The sequence below is a fragment of the Nesoenas mayeri genome (genome assembly GCF_963082525.1).
Source record: "Nesoenas mayeri genome assembly, chromosome: 1".
NCBI lineage: Eukaryota > Metazoa > Chordata > Aves > Columbiformes > Columbidae > Nesoenas > Nesoenas mayeri.
In genome coordinates, this window is record NC_137541.1 from 40,800,202 (window position 1) to 40,820,601 (window position 20,400).

General features: G+C 44.7%; 3 protein-coding genes across 3 annotated transcripts in view; 2 read left to right on the forward strand and 1 right to left on the reverse strand.

The window, feature by feature from the left end:
• The first annotated feature begins 85 nt into the window (after positions 1–85).
• Positions 86–13,969, forward strand: XRCC6 (X-ray repair cross complementing 6). Its single transcript, XM_080363245.1, has 12 exons — positions 86–281; positions 430–539; positions 1,041–1,179; positions 3,046–3,300; positions 4,163–4,346; positions 5,686–5,872; positions 7,054–7,222; positions 8,330–8,491; positions 9,789–9,918; positions 10,567–10,667; positions 11,437–11,550; positions 12,324–13,969. The coding sequence occupies exons 1-12, from the start codon at positions 194–196 to the stop codon at positions 12,518–12,520; spliced, it is 1,836 nt and encodes a 611-aa protein (XP_080219371.1). The 5' UTR covers positions 86–193; the 3' UTR covers positions 12,521–13,969.
• A 191-nt stretch (positions 13,970–14,160) lies between these two features.
• SNU13 (small nuclear ribonucleoprotein 13) lies at positions 14,161–18,089 on the reverse strand. The gene is made up of 3 exons (XM_080363294.1): positions 17,978–18,089; positions 16,988–17,108; positions 14,161–16,006 (listed from the first exon to the last, which is right to left on the reverse strand). Exons 1-3 carry the CDS (start codon positions 17,978–17,980, stop codon positions 15,744–15,746), a joined length of 387 nt encoding a protein of 128 aa, XP_080219420.1. The 5' UTR covers positions 17,981–18,089; the 3' UTR covers positions 14,161–15,743.
• Positions 18,090–19,718: 1,629 nt separating this feature from the next.
• The window catches only part of MEI1 (meiotic double-stranded break formation protein 1), a gene marked incomplete at its 5' end in the record, with an annotated part of 47,195 nt that continues 46,513 nt past the window's right edge, over positions 19,719–20,400 (forward strand). Inside the window, 2 exons of the mRNA XM_080352954.1 lie at positions 19,719–19,835; positions 20,154–20,277. Coding sequence (XP_080209080.1) covers positions 19,719–19,835; positions 20,154–20,277 — 241 coding nt within the window. The remainder of the gene's footprint in view (positions 19,836–20,153; positions 20,278–20,400) is intronic.

A 20,400-nucleotide genomic window follows, 5' to 3' on the forward strand; every position in this document is an offset into this window, starting at 1 on the left:
TCAGAGTTACTATGGGAGGCGTGCCGCCCGGTGAGTGGCAGGCAGCGGCGCGCAGCGCGTGTTTGCGGCGGTTGTTTGGCCGTTGAGCGCCGGTAGGCGCAGGCGGGGCCGGCTCGTGCGGCCGGTGCAGGCAGGGGCCGCCCCTCCCCCTCCGCCGGCGGCTGCGCGACCGTTGGGCCTCGCGCCGGGAGCCATGTCGGAGTGGGGGTCCTACTATCGCGGCGAGGGCCCGGAGGAGGAGGAGGAGCAGGAGCAGCAGGAGGAGGGGACCGAAGCGGTCGGTAAGGGCTGCCTCCGCCCTCCCCATCCCCTTCCCTCACGGAGGGCAGCCCGGGGCCCGCTGTCCTCGGGGCTCGGCGGGTTTGGCCCTTCCCGCCTTCAGCGGGCGGAGACGGCCGTTGCTAAAATTGTTTCCCTCGCTCTCCGTAGCGGACTACAGGGTCTCGGGCCGGGACAGCTTGATTTTCTTAGTCGATGCCTCTAAGGCCATGTTTGAGTCCGAGGAGGACGAAGTGACTCCGTTCGACATGACCATCCAGGTAAGGCTGCGCAAGGAGCCTCGGGGCACTTTGCAAACCCTCTGGGGATTGCCTCCCGCACCGTCGTGGGCATGGCTGCCTGGTTGTTCCTCTGCTTGAGGGTAAGGTCACTGTGAAACTCAAGCAACTCACATTGGCTGTGGGTTTGGAAAGATCCATTGCCTGGCAGGCGGTGTCCGGAGTTTGGTGAGGGAAACATTTATAGAATGAGTGATCAATCCATGTCCAGGCTGGTGTCTTTGAGAGATGTTTATTTCATTGATCTTGCTAGTATAAAGTGAATGCTAATGAAAAATGTATAAAGCTGTGTACTGAAAAAATATATTGAAAAACAAGATCTCAAATTCTTCTGGTGGAATTTAGCTTAAAGCATTTATTATAGTTCTTCAATTTGCTAGAGCCTACTTGTATAAACTGATAATTGCCAAAGTCAGAACTTTGGCACTCGTACTGCAACTGATTTTCTTCATATTTTGACCTGTGTGCTTTTTTTTTTTTCAGTGCATCCGGAACGTGTATACTAGCAAAATTATTAGTAGTGACAAAGACTTGTTAAGTGTCGTGTTCTACGGTACAGAAAAGAACAAGAACTCAGCAGATTTCAAGCACATTTATGTTCTTCAGGAGCTGGACAATCCAGGTAAAGGCAGTAAAGTGATACGAAGGTTATGTAGAAGGATGGAGTAAGGAAATTGTTTAGTAGTATTGTTAGTAACAGGCCTCTCTGTCAGATAAATTTTAAAAAAATCCTGTTACTGAGATGTGTTGTGAGAGTCATAGTTTTAGAAATTTACTGAAAGCTTAGAAATGTAGTGGGAGCTTAGCTTTCTGTTATAGGTGGTTCAGATCCCTTTCCTGTGTCTTCTCTTTTAATGTGATTGTTCACTTGCTGTCTGCCAAAGCTAAGAGTATCTCAACAGAACTGTTTAAATAAAGCCCATCGTGTTTCTACAGCGCTTTAGGATAGTTCATGTACATGCTAAGGCATCATGAATTCCAGCTGATGGGGAATATCACAGAATGGGTGAGGTTGGATGGGATTTCTGGGTGGAGGTCGTCTTGTCCAGCCCCTCTGCTCAAGCAGAGTCAGCTGCAGCGAGTTGTCCAATATGTTACCTGTTTAGGGTGTTCTGCCTCTTTATTTTCATAGTAAGTTTTACAGTTATTGAATTTAGCTCTTCCATTTCCTAATAATTTCTTAGAGTTACCTAGAATGTACTTGATAACAACTGCCAGTTGCTGAATTAGAAAAGATAGAAGGAGTAGTGCGAAAAATGCGTGCTAGTGGTGACAGATTCTCTGGCAGCAGAGAGTCTAGTGGGGGGATTTTGTCTACTAGCTTTTAATAGCAGCCTGCGTCTCTGAGGAGGTTTTACTTTACTGTCTTAACTAGGAGGTGCATGTTAGTGTTCTTGCTATCATGCTTTGATAACATGTAGGATTCTCCTGTAAGAACTGTGTCTTGTCCTAGTTTCAGCATCTGTTACAATGGGGACCTGGCAAGACTGCCTGAGGGTCTTCTCCCTTTTCTGACAGCAAGTGCCTCAGGCTTCTCACTCATCCTTTTTTCTCCTCCTTCCCTGCTTGCCCTTTTTCCTGCATTAGAGGCAGTAGCTTCACCGTGATGATAAAGACAGTGCAGGTGTGTTTTGTTAAAAATGAGGAGAATTTGTTACCCCTGGAGAATAGCATTTTCTGGAGAAAGAAGAAATAGTAAGTTATTATGTGGTGCATAATAATAAATAGTTACGCTATTAATTAAATGACTGCTGAGGAGATGAATATAAAATAGGGAGGTGGGGAAAGACATTTTCAGATGAGATTTCAAAAGTGCTATAGAATTTGAGTGAAGACGAAGGAAGAAGCTCTACAGAATGCAGTAGCTGAAAAATTAAGGCTTATCTCCCTTTCTAGAGTTATGGGAGAAGACAGAGAACCTGCGGTTAGACAAGTGGGGCAAGAAGTCATAGTTGGGCTGGGGTAATCTGCAGAGCTTTAAAAAGGCCGTGGATGCCTGTCCTGAATGTTGCTGTGCTCCATGTGGTGATCTATGTTCTGCATCTGACCTCTAGGTTAATTCGATCTGGCATGTGGGGTAAGGGAGCAGGAGGAATTCTCCACCTTCCCAACGTGCCATGGAGACAGAGGTTGTATTTCAGGCTCCTCTCCTGTCTGTGGTGGCACAGCAGTCTGCCATGCCTCTGCAGCAGATGAAATTGCTGCCTGTTTCCCTCCCCAGCAGGAAGACCCCCCACATTGGTGCCAGGGCATTTTGTGTCCTGTTGGCCCCAGTAGGTGCTTTCAAGTGGTAACTGGCTGCAATATTGCAATTATTGGGCTGTGCTGAACAATTTTCTCAGCCAGCTGTTCAAAGGGCACCGCCATGGAGGTGCAAGGGAACGTTACTCAGATTTCAGCTGCAAGGGACCCTTGGTGCATAATTAAAACATTTTGCAGTACTTCTTTCAGTATTTCTAATGTGTGTGAATGCTATTATCTCCCTTAGGTGCAAAGCGTGTTCTAGAGCTGGACCAATACAGGGGGGATAAAGGACAAGCACTTTTCCGTGAGACCTTTGGCCACAATGCTGACTATTCACTGGGTGAAGCACTCTGGGCCTGCTCTAATCTCTTCAGTGATGTCCGCATCAGACTGAGCCACAAAAGGATCATGCTCTTCACCAACGAGGATGACCCTCATGCCAGTGACAGTGCTAAAGCCAAGCTGGCCAGGACCAGAGCTGGGGATCTCAGAGACACAGGTCATTATTTTCCCCTCTAATTTCAGGTAGAATAAAAGTGATGTATCCTTGCAGCAGATGGTAACTGCATTACATGCTTGTGATGGAAAAAGAATATAAAATTATCAGAACTAGGGAAACTTTCTGAAGCTTTCTAAATTAAAAATTTGGTATCTAATCTAAGTTAGAAAATCTGTTATCCAATTGTATCCAACAACTGTCACTGATTTTCTAGGATCTCATCTTCCGCTCTGATAGCATAAAATAAGACTTGAGATGGCTGTGGAAAACAAACTACTTTATTTTGTCGTTCCACCATTTTCCAGGAAGGAAATAATGACACTAAGCAAACACAAAAGGAAAATTACTTTAATGGCTCCATTTTGAAGTAGCTGAAGAACAGTAACTTGAGCTCAAGACTAGAGAGCAAATGCTTCGTTAGTTCAACAGTTAATATGTAGCTCAGTTAACTGGTGTTTTTGTAGTTTGGCAGATGTGCTGGATCTAGAAGCTGTGAGGTTTCCTTGGTCTGTTAGCCCTTAGAACTGGGAAAGGGGAATTTCTGAACTCATTATTTCCCTCTTTCCCTGAGATAAGATTATGTTTTATGGGAGCTTGTCAGAGCTGTTTTGTACACAATGTTGTCCAGATTCTTAATTAGGGAGGAAACATTTTCTATACTACGTTGTTTTGACTGAAGTTGAAGAACGTCTTTTACCTCTTTCCTTAGAAACTTTCACACCTGGTGCAGATGACAATTTGGAGCTTATTCTTGCTTAAATTCTTTGCTTAGATAGAGAAATCTAGGAGCTCTGAGAAACATGCCAATGTAAGAAAAAAGCAGTTTCTATGATCCTCCTCCCATCTCTTACTTTGTTTCTAGGTATCATCCTGGATTTGATGCACTTGAAGAAGCCTGGAGGGTTTGATATCTCTTTGTTCTACAGGGATATCATAAATGTAGCAGAGGATGAGGACCTTGGTATCCAGCCTGAGGAGTCAGGGAAACTGGAGCATCTCAGGAAGAAAGTACGAGCAAAGGAGACAAAGAAACGGGTTTTAGTCAGGTTTGTGCTTAGTTATGTTATCATTCATTGGAAGCACCTGATGTTATTTCTAGACTGCATCTCACCTCCTTTTTCTGGAATGACTGGTCTATAAGAGCATCAGTGCTTCCATTCCTCAGTCTTAATTCCTTAGTCCGAGATTGGTGTTTCTTCTGTAGCTTCAAAGGATATCGGTCTGTGATGGATGAGAAGAGTGGAGAGTGAAGGCCACCACTAGGCTTCCTTTTTTGTTCTGTGTGATGTCTCTTGTATTGAGCTTGGCCAGGTATTATCATTTTTCAAAAAATGACATCATTGCCAAGTAAAATACTTTCAAAAAATCTGCAACATATAAAATGGTTAGTTTATGGTGAAATCTGATTGATATGAGGCTTTTAACTCAGAAAAATATCATCTCAGTGTGACTGGTAGGTATTTTGGCTTCTTAAGTACTTAACATAGCCAGTCTGTCTAGGCACTTGGTGTGGATTCACAGAGCATTGATATTTCTGATCTCCTACTGAAAGATTAGAAATACTTACAGAGAGATTAAAGGGATCTCGACAAAGCAGATGGAAAGTATTTTTGGAATTACATACTCCATAACAGTTGTTTTTTTTAATGAATGAGTTCACAGCAGAATGATGTGGAAGCACAGTGAGGGAGTGAACTTCACAGTCTAGTGTTTTTTAATATATATTTTTAAAAAATTCCAACCTGAGCTGTTGTCACTGGCATTCTTGTTCCTGCTCACAGCTTTATTTTCCTCTTCTGGGAATGTTCCTCAAGTTTTCTAATATTTGAGGAGGGAGAATCATGTACCAGGGATACCTCTCAGAGGAGAGGAAGTAGCATTCACAGCAATTCACTGTTCTGCTCTCAGAACTTGAAGATTACTTCCAATTTTAAACCTTTACTTCTGAATTTTTCTCTTTTTTGTTTTCTTAAATTATGGTATTTTTTGTCTTGATGTGGTTCTTTTGGGGAATTTTGCCTTCTGCATGAACAGCTGTGTGACTTCACAGGTCACATTGCATTAAGCACGAGTGGGCTGCCCAAATGTGAACGTGTCCTGTGCTCTGCTTGAGCATAACTGCCCTTCAGAGTGAAAAAAAGTGAAAGAAATATGGTAAATTATTTGTGTTTAAATAATTTTTATGACCAGAAATGACAATATTGCAAGAATGTTTTCAGACAAGTGAGATTATGACTCAAGTAATAGTATGTTTCCGGAGATACATGTGATTTTGGGGAAGAGAACAGCAGGAGGTCAAAGAAAATAAGTTATCTGAGGAGATGACTTTCTATTGAAAAAGTGATCTTTTTGGAGTCTCAAGTCTCTATCTGTGTTTTTACACAGGTTAAATCTGTATTTGAACAAAGATCTGTCGCTTTCTGTTGGTGTTTACAACCTTCTTCAAAAAGCTTATAAGCCATACCCTGTGAAGCTTTATCGGGAAACTAATGAACCAGTTAAAACGAAAACAAGGATGTTTAACGGAAAAACAGGCAGCTTGCTCGTGCCAAGTGACACAAAAAGAGCTCAGGTAACGTACTGATTATGTGCCTGCTTTTCTCCATCTCTGTGATGTTGGGGGGAGATTCTCTTGCTGCTTTTTTATTGTGTTTTGCTTTCAGGATCCGATGCAGAAATATTTACTTCTGTATACCTTCTGGAGATAGCATGGTCACATTGTATGCTATGCAGAGTGAGAGGATGTTGTTTCTCTGGCACGACTGTCAAGAGAAAGCAGAGCTGCTGGTGGGAGTGCACTCAGGAGCGCAAGGCATTTCTTTCTGTAAAGCAGAATCAGGTTGCCAGGGCTTGACCTTATGTGGCCTTGTGCTGTTACTGCTGGTGTTATCTTTTGATTCATTTGGAACAGATTTTGTCCATTTAATTACTAAATTATTTTAAAATAATTAAATTATTATTATTAAACAGAAATGTGAATCAGAGGGGATTTGAGCTCTTTCAAAACGAACGAAAAAAAGGTGTGTTACCTTTGGTTTTCTGTTATTTTGTTCTTTGCCTTCCTGCTTGATAGTTTGGCTGATGTAGATTGAATGTCATGTTCTGTTCAGGCACAGCCTTATTTGAAAGCAGGATATGCAGTTGCTAAGAATATTGTCACAAGCACACTTTGTGTGTCCTTCTGTGACAAAGGCTCTTAAAATTGTAGTCCTCAAATTAAATAATAAGTTTACTTATACTGGGCATTAGTTTCTTGAAATAAAGTAAGGGAGATGAACAGAAGACTGAGCATTAAGTCCTGATATCTTCAGCAGCTGGACTACAGTATGTTTTCATGTTTGCAGTATATAAGTGATGCTTCAAAAGTGTTGTTTTTCTGCCAGGAATAGGTTGCTGAAGTGCATCTGTTGAAACAAGTTTAGAATCAGACAGGACCTCATCAGGTCACTCAGAGTTTGTTTGGGACAGCTCCGAAGAGCTCCAAGGATGAGATGTGACAGCCTCTCTGTGCAGGGTCTTAACCATTGTCTTAGGAAAGAGCTTTTCGCTAATGTCAAGGTAGAATTTCTCTTGGGATAATGGTCACAGACTTGATTTGCCATTACAATGTGTGCTAATGATGGGAGTTTGCTCTGTCTTGTCCATAACTCTTCTCAATAGTGAAAGACAGTAATTCCATCCTCACCCCCCACACCGATCTTCCCATTTTTTTTCAATGCTGGCAGCACTACTATCTGCTTTTCCCTGCTTTAGACATATGGAAACCGCCAGATTGTGCTGGAGAAAGACGAAACAGAAGAATTAAAACGGTTTGATTCTCCAGGCTTGTTTCTGATTGGCTTCAAACCACTTTCTATGCTAAAACTACACCACCATGTCAGACCCTCCCAGTTCATCTATCCTGAAGAGTCTGTAGTAAGTGGTAAGTGAAGACACCAAGAGAAGATTCACCACCTTGCATTAGGGTAACCAGCTGATTCATAGGGTGTTTAAGTGGAGATCACTGAGTGTAAAATCTTTGTCTAACTTTAAAACTTGCTAATGTTAAAAAGTATAGAATTAACTGTTACTGTCCTTGTCAGCTCCAGTTAATTCTTGTTTTCTTCAAAAGCCAAAGAGATTATTTGTCTTCATATTTCATCCATCATGACAAGCAGCTGATCACACTATGCAAATGTAGTCCCCAAATATTTGGTTTTGTCATTCATGAAAGTAACAAATCCTGGTACTACCTGAGAAGAAGGCAAAAGTTATTTTTTTAAAAAAATATGTATAATAAAAACAACCCCCAAAGCAGTGAAGATAATTACTGTTCCTAAATCCGTATCAGCTCAGAGTGGAAAAACAATGCTCAGGAAGCACGGTTGAATTAACAGCACTTTATGGGCTTGTAAAGAGAGGAGAGGATGCTTAGGACTGCTTTTCCTCCACTTTTTATGTATATATGTAAGTCTGCTTATCTAGAAATACAGTATTAATCCATTCCAAGCTGCAATACTGCAGTGGATAAAGAGGACTGAATTATGGTCAGGTGGTTTGTGGTGTCTGACTAAAGAAGAACCTTTCCACTAACTTCTCCAGCTTAGCAGCTTCCTGCATCTTATGTCTCTGTCTTTTCCTGGCCACTGTATCTGGTAAAATACAAAGCAAATGTGTGCCTCGAGAGAGGAATATTGCAATCTGAATTCTTAGTATGTTACTTCTGTAAAAGGTCCTATGATATGCTGCTACTATGATGTCCCACCTCACCAGAAGGAGGCTTTGTAGATACCTGTTTCAAGTTTTCAACTGTATTTCATTGCTCAGATGCCAGTGATTTTATTTCTTTCACCAGAACTCTCACTGCTTTGATCATGAGAGACACTAACATTGTCAATTTCGAGGGTACCCCTTTAAAAAGTTACTTTTAACCTTGCGAATATTGCAAGCATCTTAAAGAAGTCACAGGTATTGAAACTAATGTGTAGGGTCACATTCCTGAACAAAGAACAAAGTTGTCAAACTGACCAACACAGTCTTTGCTTTGCAGGGAGTACGACACTATTTAATGCCTTATTGATGAAATGCTTGGAGAAGGAGGTGATGGCACTGTGCAGATACACCACCCGGAGGAACACTCCCCCTCGCTTCGTGGCCCTGGTTCCCCAGGAGGAAGAGGTGGATGAGCAGAAAGTGCAGATAGCTCCTCCAGGTATGGGAGGGGATGCTGCCTTTCCCTGCACAATTGGATGCCGTCAGCATAACAGCTTCCTCTGTTGTGTAAAAGTATTCTCGGTGCTGCTCCCCTTAAAGTTGGGGACAGTGCTTTCCAACATCCCTTTTCTTGAGTTTTCTCATTGTGAGCATCTCATGTAGAATCTGTTTTTAAAACTTCAGTTGCATCAGTGCTTGCTTAGGTGTAACATGGCTACAGTGTTTTCCCACCTCCTACCTTTTTTTTTTTATTATTATTTTTTAGCAGATTAAAGTAACTGACCTAAAAATTAAAAGCCCTTTTTTCTGTTTGCTGACTGGATAGAATGTCTTTCCCTGACTTTTATTGTATCCTTGCATACATTTTTAAAGCCTTAATTGCAGGAGAAGAATGGACTCCAACAACTCTATGATAGTTATAAACTGAAGCCATTTAATGCAAAATTTGATCAGGTTATATAGTCTTAAACTGTTGATTATGTAGTTACATTATTTATATTTGGATAATTATAGTTAGATTATGTGCTGCTTACATTTCTCTAGCTAATACATGATTGGTTGCTATCTTAGACACTCATCACCTCCCACATCTCGCCACAAACTACTTTAATTCTTCATTCTCCTCTTCATCAACTTTCTTCCCCATTCTGTGTGGTCAAGGACTTTTCAATGACCTATCACTTGTGGCCTAGATCAGCTCGATGTAGTCTTGCTCACTGCACAGATGTCCATTTTTTTCCAGAAACTATTCCCCACTTAATTAGTTAGTCTCACATACTGAGCCTTGTACCATAGCAGCTGAGCAGGGAATGATCGGGGAGCAAGCTCTTTTCTATTTTCTCACCTCTTTAACTGGGAAATACTCTTCTGGAAAGGATGTAAAGGAGGAGAATAATGCTGCTGTGTACAATGTAAAGCATTTCAGAAATAAAATGTGGGCATTAACTTAATTTGCAAACAAGTCTTTTTCAAGGTCATCTCCAGTGAGAGGTTAAGAAGGTGCATAAGCAGAACTCCTGTATCAAAAGCAGGTGACAAGTTTCCAGCTCTTAGCTATGGATTTATTATGAGTCTCTTTCAGAAAAAACATTAGTGATGTTGGTTATATACATTGACATTGGATTTGAGTGTCGTGCTGTAGGTACTAGAAGGTATTATGGATTACTGTTGTTTACACCAAAACAGTAGCTAGTTTGGGAAGTCATCAGACCCAGCCAATACGCATCTTGGTCCTACCCATAAATTATTGTTTTGAGGTGATGGTTCCACATAACTGTTCTCTGCTCTCTGTGCAGGTTTCCACATAATTTTCTTACCATACGCAGATGACAAACGGAACGTTGATTTTACAGAAAAGGTGCCAGCCAGTCGAGAGCAGGTAGACAAAATGAAGGAAATAATTCAAAAACTCCGATTCAGATACAGGTACATGGAGATAAATAGTGTGTGTATGGGGGTGGCATGGGAAGAGAACAACACACTGTTGCTTGCTTTGCTGCATATGTTGTTCAGCTGTGGTGTCCACCAGATGGCATTTTGATGCAAATTGCTTCCCTTTGTAGTAGCTTTGTCCAAACATTATTCTTAATTATTCTGAATACCCAGGCACCACATGTAGTATGTAGCACGTTCTGGAGTTCTTTATAGAATCGCTCGTTTTCTGGGCTGTTGTTATTTGTTGCAGAGGTATCACATTTTATTGTGGTGCTGCTGATCTATTGCAGATCAGACCTGGATCATTTAAATTAGGGCACTTTAGAGAGAATAGTTAGGCCTTTTTCATTATAGATAGGATAAATTTTATGAAGTGCTTTTATGGGAGATTTTTTCTACTTGTGTGGAAAGTAGCATAACTGGTATTGAAGTACAACACCACAGTCTCCATTTGTCTCACACAGCTTTCTGGTGTGATTGATGCATGACGGCGCGGTGAGAGGAAAAGCAGTTCTGATGAGGTGGATTGTTATGTGGGAAAGAGGGAAGTTTTACTTTGAAATAAATTGGTGGCAGATCTTATGTGTCTTGTCTGTCTTCTTGGCAGCATGCTTTGACATTTTGGGGGATTCTTGACAGGACTGACAGCTTTGAGAACCCAGTTTTGCAGCAGCACTTCAGGAATTTGGAGGCTTTGGCACTGGATATGTTGGAACCAGAACAAGCTGAGGATCTTACAAGTGAGAATTATTGGTGGGTGTGAAGGGAGGTGGGATAGAGGGTTCTTGACTTTGTTGTAAGTCAGAGATATGCTACAAAAGCCCAAAATGTCATTTTAAAAAGTTTTAGTTGTGTGCAGTTCCAAGATGTATAATTCTGGATACGTCCATTCTGAAATATCGAAACATTACTTTCTAATGCTGTCACTTTTAAGGTAAAGGAAAAATTGATCACCCTCCAAAATTAAAATGGAATCACGTTTTTTCTGTGGTGACAAATGTTTTCTCTAAAATTTGTCTCTTGAAGAGTCTTAATTAATATTTCAGACTGATAAATGGCAGAAATACTTAAAGAATTATTCTGCTAGGAGGCAGTGATACCACCTGGTGGCTGTGTTAGTTTCTATATAAGAATAACTTGTCAAAGGATAGAAATCTACCCCTGAAGGAGAAGTTCCTTTTTTAAAATTATGTTGTACTTCAGGAATAGCATTAGAGTAATTATTCCTCTCTTCTGAAGTGATACCTAACATGTAATCTAGGTCCCTGTGCTAGATATCATTCAAATACGTGACAGAAACAAGCTGTTCTGCCTCAAACTGCTTGCAACCTTAGCTAGTAACCTGTTGTATTTCAAAACTCTGAAATTAGACGTGGGTAACATTTTGCGTGCTTGCAAGACACTTGTGTGCTAGTTATTACAGAAGCACAATTGTATCTGGTGATGGCCTCGTTTAGACTTTCTGTGATCGCTCAGTTTTTGAGAGGGCAAATCTTTCTCTTTTGCCAGTGCCAAAGAATGAAGAGATGAACCGCAGGCTGGGCAGCCTGGTGGAGGAGTTTAAGCAACTGGTTTATCCCCCTGACTACAATCCTGATGGGAAGGGTGCAAAGCGAAAACAAGGTAAATAATGACAGCGCAGACACACAGCATGGTGTATGTGTTCTTTGTTTAGAGGCTTCTGCATTTTCAGTTTGTCTCATAGTTTAAAGAAGCTGCTTGTGCAGTAGCTCTTTACTCCTCTCCACAACAAAGTGGACTTAGGTCCAGCAGTGATTCTTAGAGAGTAGAAGATATTGTGGTATCCAGCTAGAGAACTGCTGGAATGAGAAACTGCACAGTGGAAAAACAGAGAAGTATAGGAAGCAATGTGGGTTAATTACTGCAAAATGCATATTTATTATTAATAACTTTGGGTTTTTTACAACAACATAGTGAAATTGTTCGTGCTTTCAGTTTGTGTTCTTGGTGAGGAAGTAGACTCTTATGCATGGGCTGTTTAGCCAGTCCCAGATAGGCATCTTTAGGTCGAAATGTCTAAGTAATGCTGAGGTACATGTATAGTTTGGGAGTCTATGAAACGGCAGAAAGTGGGAGTGTGGAATCGTTGCAGTCTCCTGAATAGATGAGAATCCCTTAAAAGTTTGAGGATGGTCTTTACATCGAAGCACAAAGTTTCATACTTAAGTTTGAGATCACTTGTATCAATGAAACATAGTATATGACTTTCGTAGTGAGTGACACCTACTTCATAAAACAAAATATGGAAACTAGGTCTGTGGGTGTGTAGGTAGCTGTTAAAGTACCATCCGCTAGTGGCCATGAACTGTGGTATGTATAAGAAACCTTAATGTCTTTCTAATAAACTTCGTTAAATCTAAAATTTATCTTTCTAGCTTCTGATGGTCAAGCTGACAAGAGGCCCAAGGTGGAAATCTCGAAAGATGAGCTGCAGAGACATGTGCAGAAGGGCACTCTAGGCAAGCTCACGGTACCTGTTCTGAAGGACGCATGCAGGCTTTACGGGCTGAAGGGTGGGGGCAAAAAGCAGGAGCTCATGGACGCGCTAACTGAATACTTTAACGAACACTAAGCAGGAGCAGAAGACCCTGGCTGACTTCTGTCTGCTTAAAGTTTTGGTTGTCTTACGTGGATGTTCTGTCCATTTAATCTTGCTATGGAGGAGAAGGCAACTTAATGTTGCTGAATCCAGCAGTGGAGAAACTTCTTACTCTTAGTTGTAGAAACTTCTCTGCAAAGTTTGATTCTGTTCACAGTAGCCAAAGGCAGAGTTAAATTCTCTGCTAACTCAGGTCACCCACCACAGGTAAACACAGTTGTGCCTTCCTGGTTTCTTAAAAAAAGTTATTTTGGACTTATTTTGCAACAATGGCTATACCATATTTGCATCATAAAGGCAGCAAAACTCACTTCAGTGTAAGAAAACAGAATGATCTGTTTTACTGACACTGCATGAATTCAAACAGCAGGTCAAGTCTGTATAAATGTGTTGCATTACTCCTACTCTCCAAAACAGCCTGTCATTATCAGTACTTGTAATCAAATTGGGCTGTTTTTCATCATTGGTGTTAAAAAGATCACCAACAGATGATAAAGGAGAAAATAATTACTAGGAAGCAGTAGCCAATCTTTTGGGGAAAAAAGCCAGAATTTCATAAAACTGCACAGCTAGTTCTTTCATTTTTAAACGGTAAGAGCAAAAGCTAGTTTAAAAAAAGGAGAGGAAAAAAAAAAAGAAAAAGTCATGTTTCCTGGAAGGCTACAAGCACTTACCCCAATTAAATTACTGAGATGGCAGTGAGGTTTTCCACCTCTGTAGTGAATATGGGTCAGACTATTGTGCAGGCTTCTGTACTCAAATCTGTGCTTCAAAAATTTTAAAAAAAAGGCAAGTTGTGGAGAGTAGCCCTTGTTACTTCCAGTATTATTTTTTAATCATACTTATGGAGGCTGCATCTGGGGCTGTCCATGTTTTGTTTTTTAAACTTCCATGCCTGGCAGGCCCCACTTGTCTTGCAGTGCCAGATGATTAAACCCAATAGTCATTGCCCTTACTCTAGAAAGCCGTTCTTACTGTTTAGCTAAACTCTTCCTACGGGATGCAAATATGGTATACGTGATATATCAATTTTCGTCCGTATGGTGCTTTTAGGTATTCCTGTGTTTGGCACACAAACTATTGGGCAACTTATCGAAGAATTAAGTCATACATTAAGGTCATGCCCAGGCTGTAGTGTGGCACATGTATGGGAGCCAGCTGTGAATGCTCTCTTGGTGGTGGGAATACTCTGGCTATGCCAGCACACTGCTTGCTTCCACCTCCACACAGCTCTTCTCAAAGGAGCAGCTAGCCTGTGGTGAGCTCTGCAGTGTTGAAGCTACAGTCTATTATACTTTCCATCAGCTTGCATTATAGTAGTTATTTTTAATTAACATTTGTCTAAGCAATCAATTTATTTTGCCCTTTGGTAAAGAAGTTACCATCAATGCTTGTCTTAGCAAGACTCGAATGCAATAAAATAGTGAGAGTATCCTGTCCTTAGTTCTGCGAGTTTTCATTCACCAAGTGCACCTCTGGCTTTTCTCTACTTGCTGACCCTCAGGGACAATGTTGGCTTTGGATGATTATGATGTTTTGTTTAGGTTACTAGATCTTCCTGCTGGTGATGGATGGCTTCACAGCAGAAAAATTAGACAGTTTTTCTTGCTCAAGAATGCTTTATTTCTGCTCCTTATGTGCTTTGTCTTATATCAGCTGCCTTGGAGTGGTACAATAGGGCAAGTCCTTTGAAAGCTGTGGTTTTAAACACAACTAGCTCAACTGTCAGCATCAGTAGAAGGGAACAGCTTTTCTAAACGTCATACAACTGGAAGGACTCAAAAATCTTTGTATTAAATTCACCTCAGCAAGGATATTAGTTATCAGCCATTTACAAAAATATACAGACACAATTTGTATTCAGTCTTTCTTGAGCTGATTTCATCTGCTTGTGCTTCTGTGGAAGTGTTACAGAACTTAACTTTCCCTTCTGCTGCTGTCTTTCCACACTAGCTTTGCTTTTGCATCCTGCAATAGAAGATAGGTTTGATAGGACCCATTCCAGCGCAGATTTACGCTCTCCTACTCAAGAGCAGTAAGTGGACTTATTATACAATATGCATTTAACTAAAGCTGGTTTCATAAAACCAAGGCTAATCCAGAATGCTGGTGGTGCTTCATGCTTTTTCTAGAACATGAAATTATGTATATCTAACATTGTCTTATTGAGACACAAGTTGTTTTACCTGAAAAATTACTTGCTCTCTCTTGCCTTGACCATGACTTAAAGAGTTTAGTCAGGTGACTACAGCACAACGGCTTCCCTAAAAGCATGAGATCTGTAGGGTCCTTGTTGGCCACAGCAAGCTGCTCTCTACCATGTGTTTTGTACTTAAATACCATAGGAAGCCCAAGCTCATCAGTACAGTCCACACAGAGAAAACTGAAGGAGTATGAACTACTACACAATGGCCTTTAGGCTATCTCTGAGCAGTTTAGCTTTACAGGTAGGAACACTTCAGTTAGTTGCAAATGCTTCCTCAAGGGAATGACAAATTTAGCTTTGTCAGTAATTTTATTTTTCTTTAAAAGTATTTAAAAATAACAGAGATATTTCCCCTTGTACACTGCCATAAGATTTCTGCTCCCTGTGCACCTCGTACAGAAGTCTGTCTGGTTTCAAGAAAAGGGTTGTGCTGCATGTACTGATCTTGGCTCCTTCCGTTGCTACACGGTAGCTGCTGCCCACCCTGTATGAGGTCTATGCTGCTCCATCACTGAAAGCAACAACTCCAGCAGTCTGCACACACATGCTGTGCGGGGAACTGCCATGCCTGATCTTCAGTAGAGTACATCATTTAGAAACACAGTGTTACACCTGTTAGAGGCCAAAGCTTAGCAGAAATACCGCAATGCAGAGGAAGCTACCGGGTGGGTTAAAAAACCCTGAGCAGGCAAACATGGAGATAAAGGGGGATTTTTTTTTTTTCCTTTCCTTTAGACATCAAACAGGAAATACAGTTGTACAACCACTTTTCAAGAAGGTAATACAAATGAGAATTAATGTGTTGGAGTGGAATAATAAAAAAGAGAGGGAGGAAGGGCAGAAACACTAAGAATCAAGTCATTATTAAACAAAAATATGGTGTTTTGAAATTAAACACTGATATCAAAACTATAATCCCAGCTGAAGCTAGACATTAATTCCCCCTGACTTCAACTTCCCTATTCCATACACACGTAAACACACAGGCATTTAGACCAACAGTCTTTCTATAGCTTGCTGGACAGACTGAATCTGAGGCTTTAGCTGTGATCCCTCCTTGATGGTGATGGAGCAGGCAATGACAGGCCGGGAAACACCACATGCTCGGCCTAGGGCTTGCTTGGAGCGCACAAACACGTAAGGTACATTCTTGTCCTCGCAGAGAAGAGGGAGGTGCAGGATGATCTCCAAGGGCTCTGCATCTGCTGCCATCACAATGAACTCTGCTATCCCTCGGTTCAGTGTTTTAGTGGCTGTAAAATAAACGAGAGTAAGTAAGGCCCCTCTGTAAAGCACATCAAATGAAAAACAACATTGGGAGATGTTGAAATTGGCATGAGCAAGATGGAGATCTGGTGGCAGCATGAGGACAGGCCAAAGGAAAGTAGCAGCTCTAGGGCCAAGGAGGGGATTACTCCCAGGGCTGCACCTGGGCTATGAGCCCAGCTCTGCCCTTGAGCATAGCAGAGAAATCACAAGGGAGTGAGGCCAGTGCAGGGCTGCTGACAGTGGGGGGGGCTGGGGTGCGCCATGGATTGGGGGACAGGGAGGAAACTGGGTTTGTTTAGCCTGGAGAAACAAGGCCCGAGGTGGAACTTGGGGGGATGTGGCTGCTGTCTTCTACTTCAATGGGACTGCACAAAAGGTGGAGCCAGACTGTCCTATGACCACACATGAAAAAGGACAAGGTGCAGACTGACTCTTGCCTCAGGGAGATTCTGGGAACATGCTAGAATTTTCTCTTCTTTTCCCCCCCCACTATGAGAGGGGTTTAAACCATGGGACATGGATCCTGAGAGACTGTGGAGCTTCTATCCTTAAAGATGTGTTTTTTAAAGTCTGACTAGGCAAAATGCCAAGCAACCTGTTCCAACTGTGAAGAGAGACACTCTTTGAACAAGCTGCAGTAGAGACCTCCAGACATCCCCTCAAACCCAAACCTTTATGATTCTAAACTGGCTAGGCATCTGGTAGTCCCAGTGCTACACTGCTAAAGTATGCATGATTACAGGACATGTACCAAAAACATAGTTTGGGCATCTAACAGAATGCTGAAAAGATTACAACTTAGTTCTGTCCCTGAGTATTGCTTCAGCAGGTGAGGAGGAGGGAGACACAATATCCTGATTGATGTAACATTAGTGGCCTGCCGCTAGGGAGACAGTTTCTAGCCACAGCTTCTCAGAAAATCCTTGCTATGACTTCTAGCATGCTTCATAACACAGAGGTCTCACCTTCATTGGCTCCCTTGCGTAGCTGCTTATAGTTGCAGGATTGCTGCACAAGATCCAGTAGCGTTTTGGTGAGCTGTGCATCAGCCAGGGGGTAAGCTTTGGGGTTCACTTCTGCCTCGCTCTAGAGAAAGGAAAAAGTAAAGAGCATTACAACAGGAGCAAAGGGGGCATCATGTCCACCACATACACTGACTACTGGAGTCACCTTGCCATTCTCAGGTGCTCTGCACATACACTAAAAATCCCACTGCATTTTAACTGTAAGTAGGGATTCTCCTCATATTCCGAGTAGGCAGTATCTCTGCTCAGACAACCAGTTTAGATCCTACAAACTAGCAGCAGTGGATTTACAGGGCAGTCTTCAGGCATTTGCTACCACGGATACTACACAAAATTGAGTGTTTCAGTCCACAAAGAACAACCTCCTGCCAGCAGCAAATTAACGAGCTCAGACATGAATTTTAAAGAAACTCCGAGCAGAGCACATATCAGGTTTCAAGTCACAAGCAGCTTCCAAACATTAACGTCAGTTGGGTTGTGGAACAGCAACGAAGTCACAAGCAGCATCAACGACCGGCACTGGCAGAACGGCAGCTCCTCCAGGCGCGGTGGCCGCAGCCAGCCCAGGGGCGGTCGGACCCCGGCCGCGCTGCTCCGCCGCCCGCCCACGCACGCAGCTACAGCCCGGCCCCAGCTGAGCACATGCGCCCGCTGCCCGCGGGGTACAGCCGGGCCGGGACGGGACACGGAGCCGGGTCGGGAAAGCGGCTCCTTCGTCACTAGGTGCCCCCAGGGCCGCCAGCCCCCCGGGCATCCCCCTGCGGGGCAGGGTATCCACAGGGCGACCCACACCCTGCCGCCGTCCCGCCCGCGGCGCCCGGCCTCCACGTGCTCCCTGCTCCGCAGCCGCCAGGGAGGCAGCGTCCCCTCACCCCGGGGCTCCCGGCGCGGCGGCCCATGACGGGGAGGTGGGCACCCGACCCCACTCACCATGGCCGCGGCCTGGGCTTGCGGCGCGGCTCGGTGGCTCCGGTGGGCCCGAGCGCGCTGAGGGGGAAGAGGCGGGAACGCTCCTGCGCCGTGCCGCCGCCGGAAGTCAGGCGGCCACGAGACCGGGGCGGGGCCCGGCGCGGAGACTCCGCCCCCGCGTGGTGCTGTGCGGCGTGGCGGGGGGGCGCTGCCCGGGCCGTGCAGTGCGTTAGGGCGGTTCTATGGCTCCGTTACTCACCCGTAGCCGCGGGGGAGGCAGCGCAGGGCTGTTTCTCCAGGGCGCAGAGGGGACCCATACAGTGTTACCTGTGCGCGGGCGCCGCAGCAGTGCGCGCTGTGACACAGAACGTGACCGCAGGGTCACCGAGGAACACCACCCCGTGGTTTATTTCTCCTCTGCCGAGCCCAGCTCAGCACTTCGGGTCCGCTTCCTGCTCCCCATGTCGCTCACGCCGCACAGTGGCACCTCACGGGGAGCATCGTTCCTACCTGACCAGTGCAGGTGGGGGTGACCTGTGACAGGGCCCTATATGAGCACAGAATCATTTTGGTTGGAACAGACCCTCAAGTTCATCAAGTCCAACCATTAACTGCACACTGGTACTAAACCATATCCCTAAGAACCTCATCTACGTGTCTTTTAAACACCTCCAGGGGTGGTGACTCAACCACTTCCCTGGGCAGCCTGTTCCAATGGCTGACAACCCTTCCTGTGAAATTTTTCCTAATATCCAATCTAAACCTCTCCTGGTGCAACTTGAGGCCATTTCTTCTTGTCCCATCACTTGCTACTTGGGAGAAGAGACCAACCCCCTCCATGCTACAACCCCCTTTCAGGTAGTTGTAGACACAATAAGGTCTCCCCTCAGTCTCCTTTTCTCCAGGCTGAACAGCCCCAGTTCCCTCAGCTGCTTCTCACAGGACTTGTCCTCTACATCCCTCACCAGGGGTCTATTTATTTACACAACCCTTAATAGAGTGCCATGACTTTGAGTTCTAAGTCACATAGTAAATAAACTAATGCCCTAGTATCTTCCTCTTCAATTTCCCTCCCTATTCATCAGCTTAGCGGACTTGTCAGCTGCAAGAGTGGGACATATTTCCTGATGTAGATTACTAAGTAGCATTAAGCGTGCTTCAAAACACCTTCTTTGCATCAGTAGCATCATAGTATATATCCCTGTGAAGCACAATCTTCATGTGAAATTGCATGTCATTGGGATAGGCTTATATCAAAATGGAAAGACAAGTATCCGCACTTCTGGCATCTCTCTGCCATGCCTGCCTGGACTTACTTTCTAAAATGAGACTAAGTTACTTGAATTGAAATCTGTATGTCATGTGTGGTACTGAATGGGGTTATAAAGAGGGTCTATACGCAGCTTTGTTGCCCTTCTCTGAACTCACTCCAGCTCCTCTGTGCCTTTCGAAATTGAACAGAGTATTTGAGGTGCGGTCTCACCAGCGCCGAGTACACGGACCCTGCTGGCCACACCATTTCTATTACCAGCCAGGATACTTTTGGCCTTTTTGGCCACCTGAGCACACTGCTGGCCCATGTTCAGCCGCCTGTCGACCAACACCCCCGGGTCCTTTTCCGCCCGGCAGCCCGCGGGAAAGCTCAGGGGCGGGGGGACGCAGCCCCGCGCGGCTCCCGCCCCGGAGCGGCGGGAGAGCACGGCCGCGGCACTGGGTCCCGCCGGCGGCAGTGGCCCCGCGCATGCGCAGTGGCGGTGGGGCGATGGCGGCGGGGGCCGCGCGGCCATGCGGCGGGCACGGGCCCCGCTGGGCGCTGCCGCTGCGGCCGCCGCTCTGCCTGGCCTGCGCTGTGGAGACCCTGCGCGACTCCAGCGCCTCGGTGGGCAGCGCCTGCCCCGCCGGACGCCCCTTCTCCGTCCGCGGCCGGGGCCGGGCAGAGCGGGCTTCTGCCGGCCGGGCGAGGAGCCTTAGCCCCTCACAACTGGCACTGCAGCCCCCTCAGGGGTTCCCACCCTGCTGCCATGGCTGCCTCCCCTCCTACGCTGAGTTTGGGGCTGGCTGGGTGTATGATGGCACTTGGCCCACTGTATGGCCTGGGCTGCCGGGCCCTGGCGGCACTGCGCCCCCTAGGCGGTGGGAGCAGCGGGGCGGCTGGGGCCTGGGCGCTAACTAACGGGTTCCTGTCTCTGCCCCGTAGCTGGTGCGCAAGAAGCACGTCCTCTCCCGCCTCCACGATGCCCTGGCCTGGCAGGCGCTGCCAGTCGTCCAGCTGCTGGCACCAGACGAGAGGGTCTGCGGTCATTTGATAGGAACTCTCTTTGGTAAGAGTGCTGCTGTGGCCTGGGACAGCAGCAGGGAGAAGGCAGCTACCTTGGCTTTCAATGAGTGTATAAACGTCAAGCTTCTCCACATTTTAAACACATGAAAGCAAAAGAATATTGAGA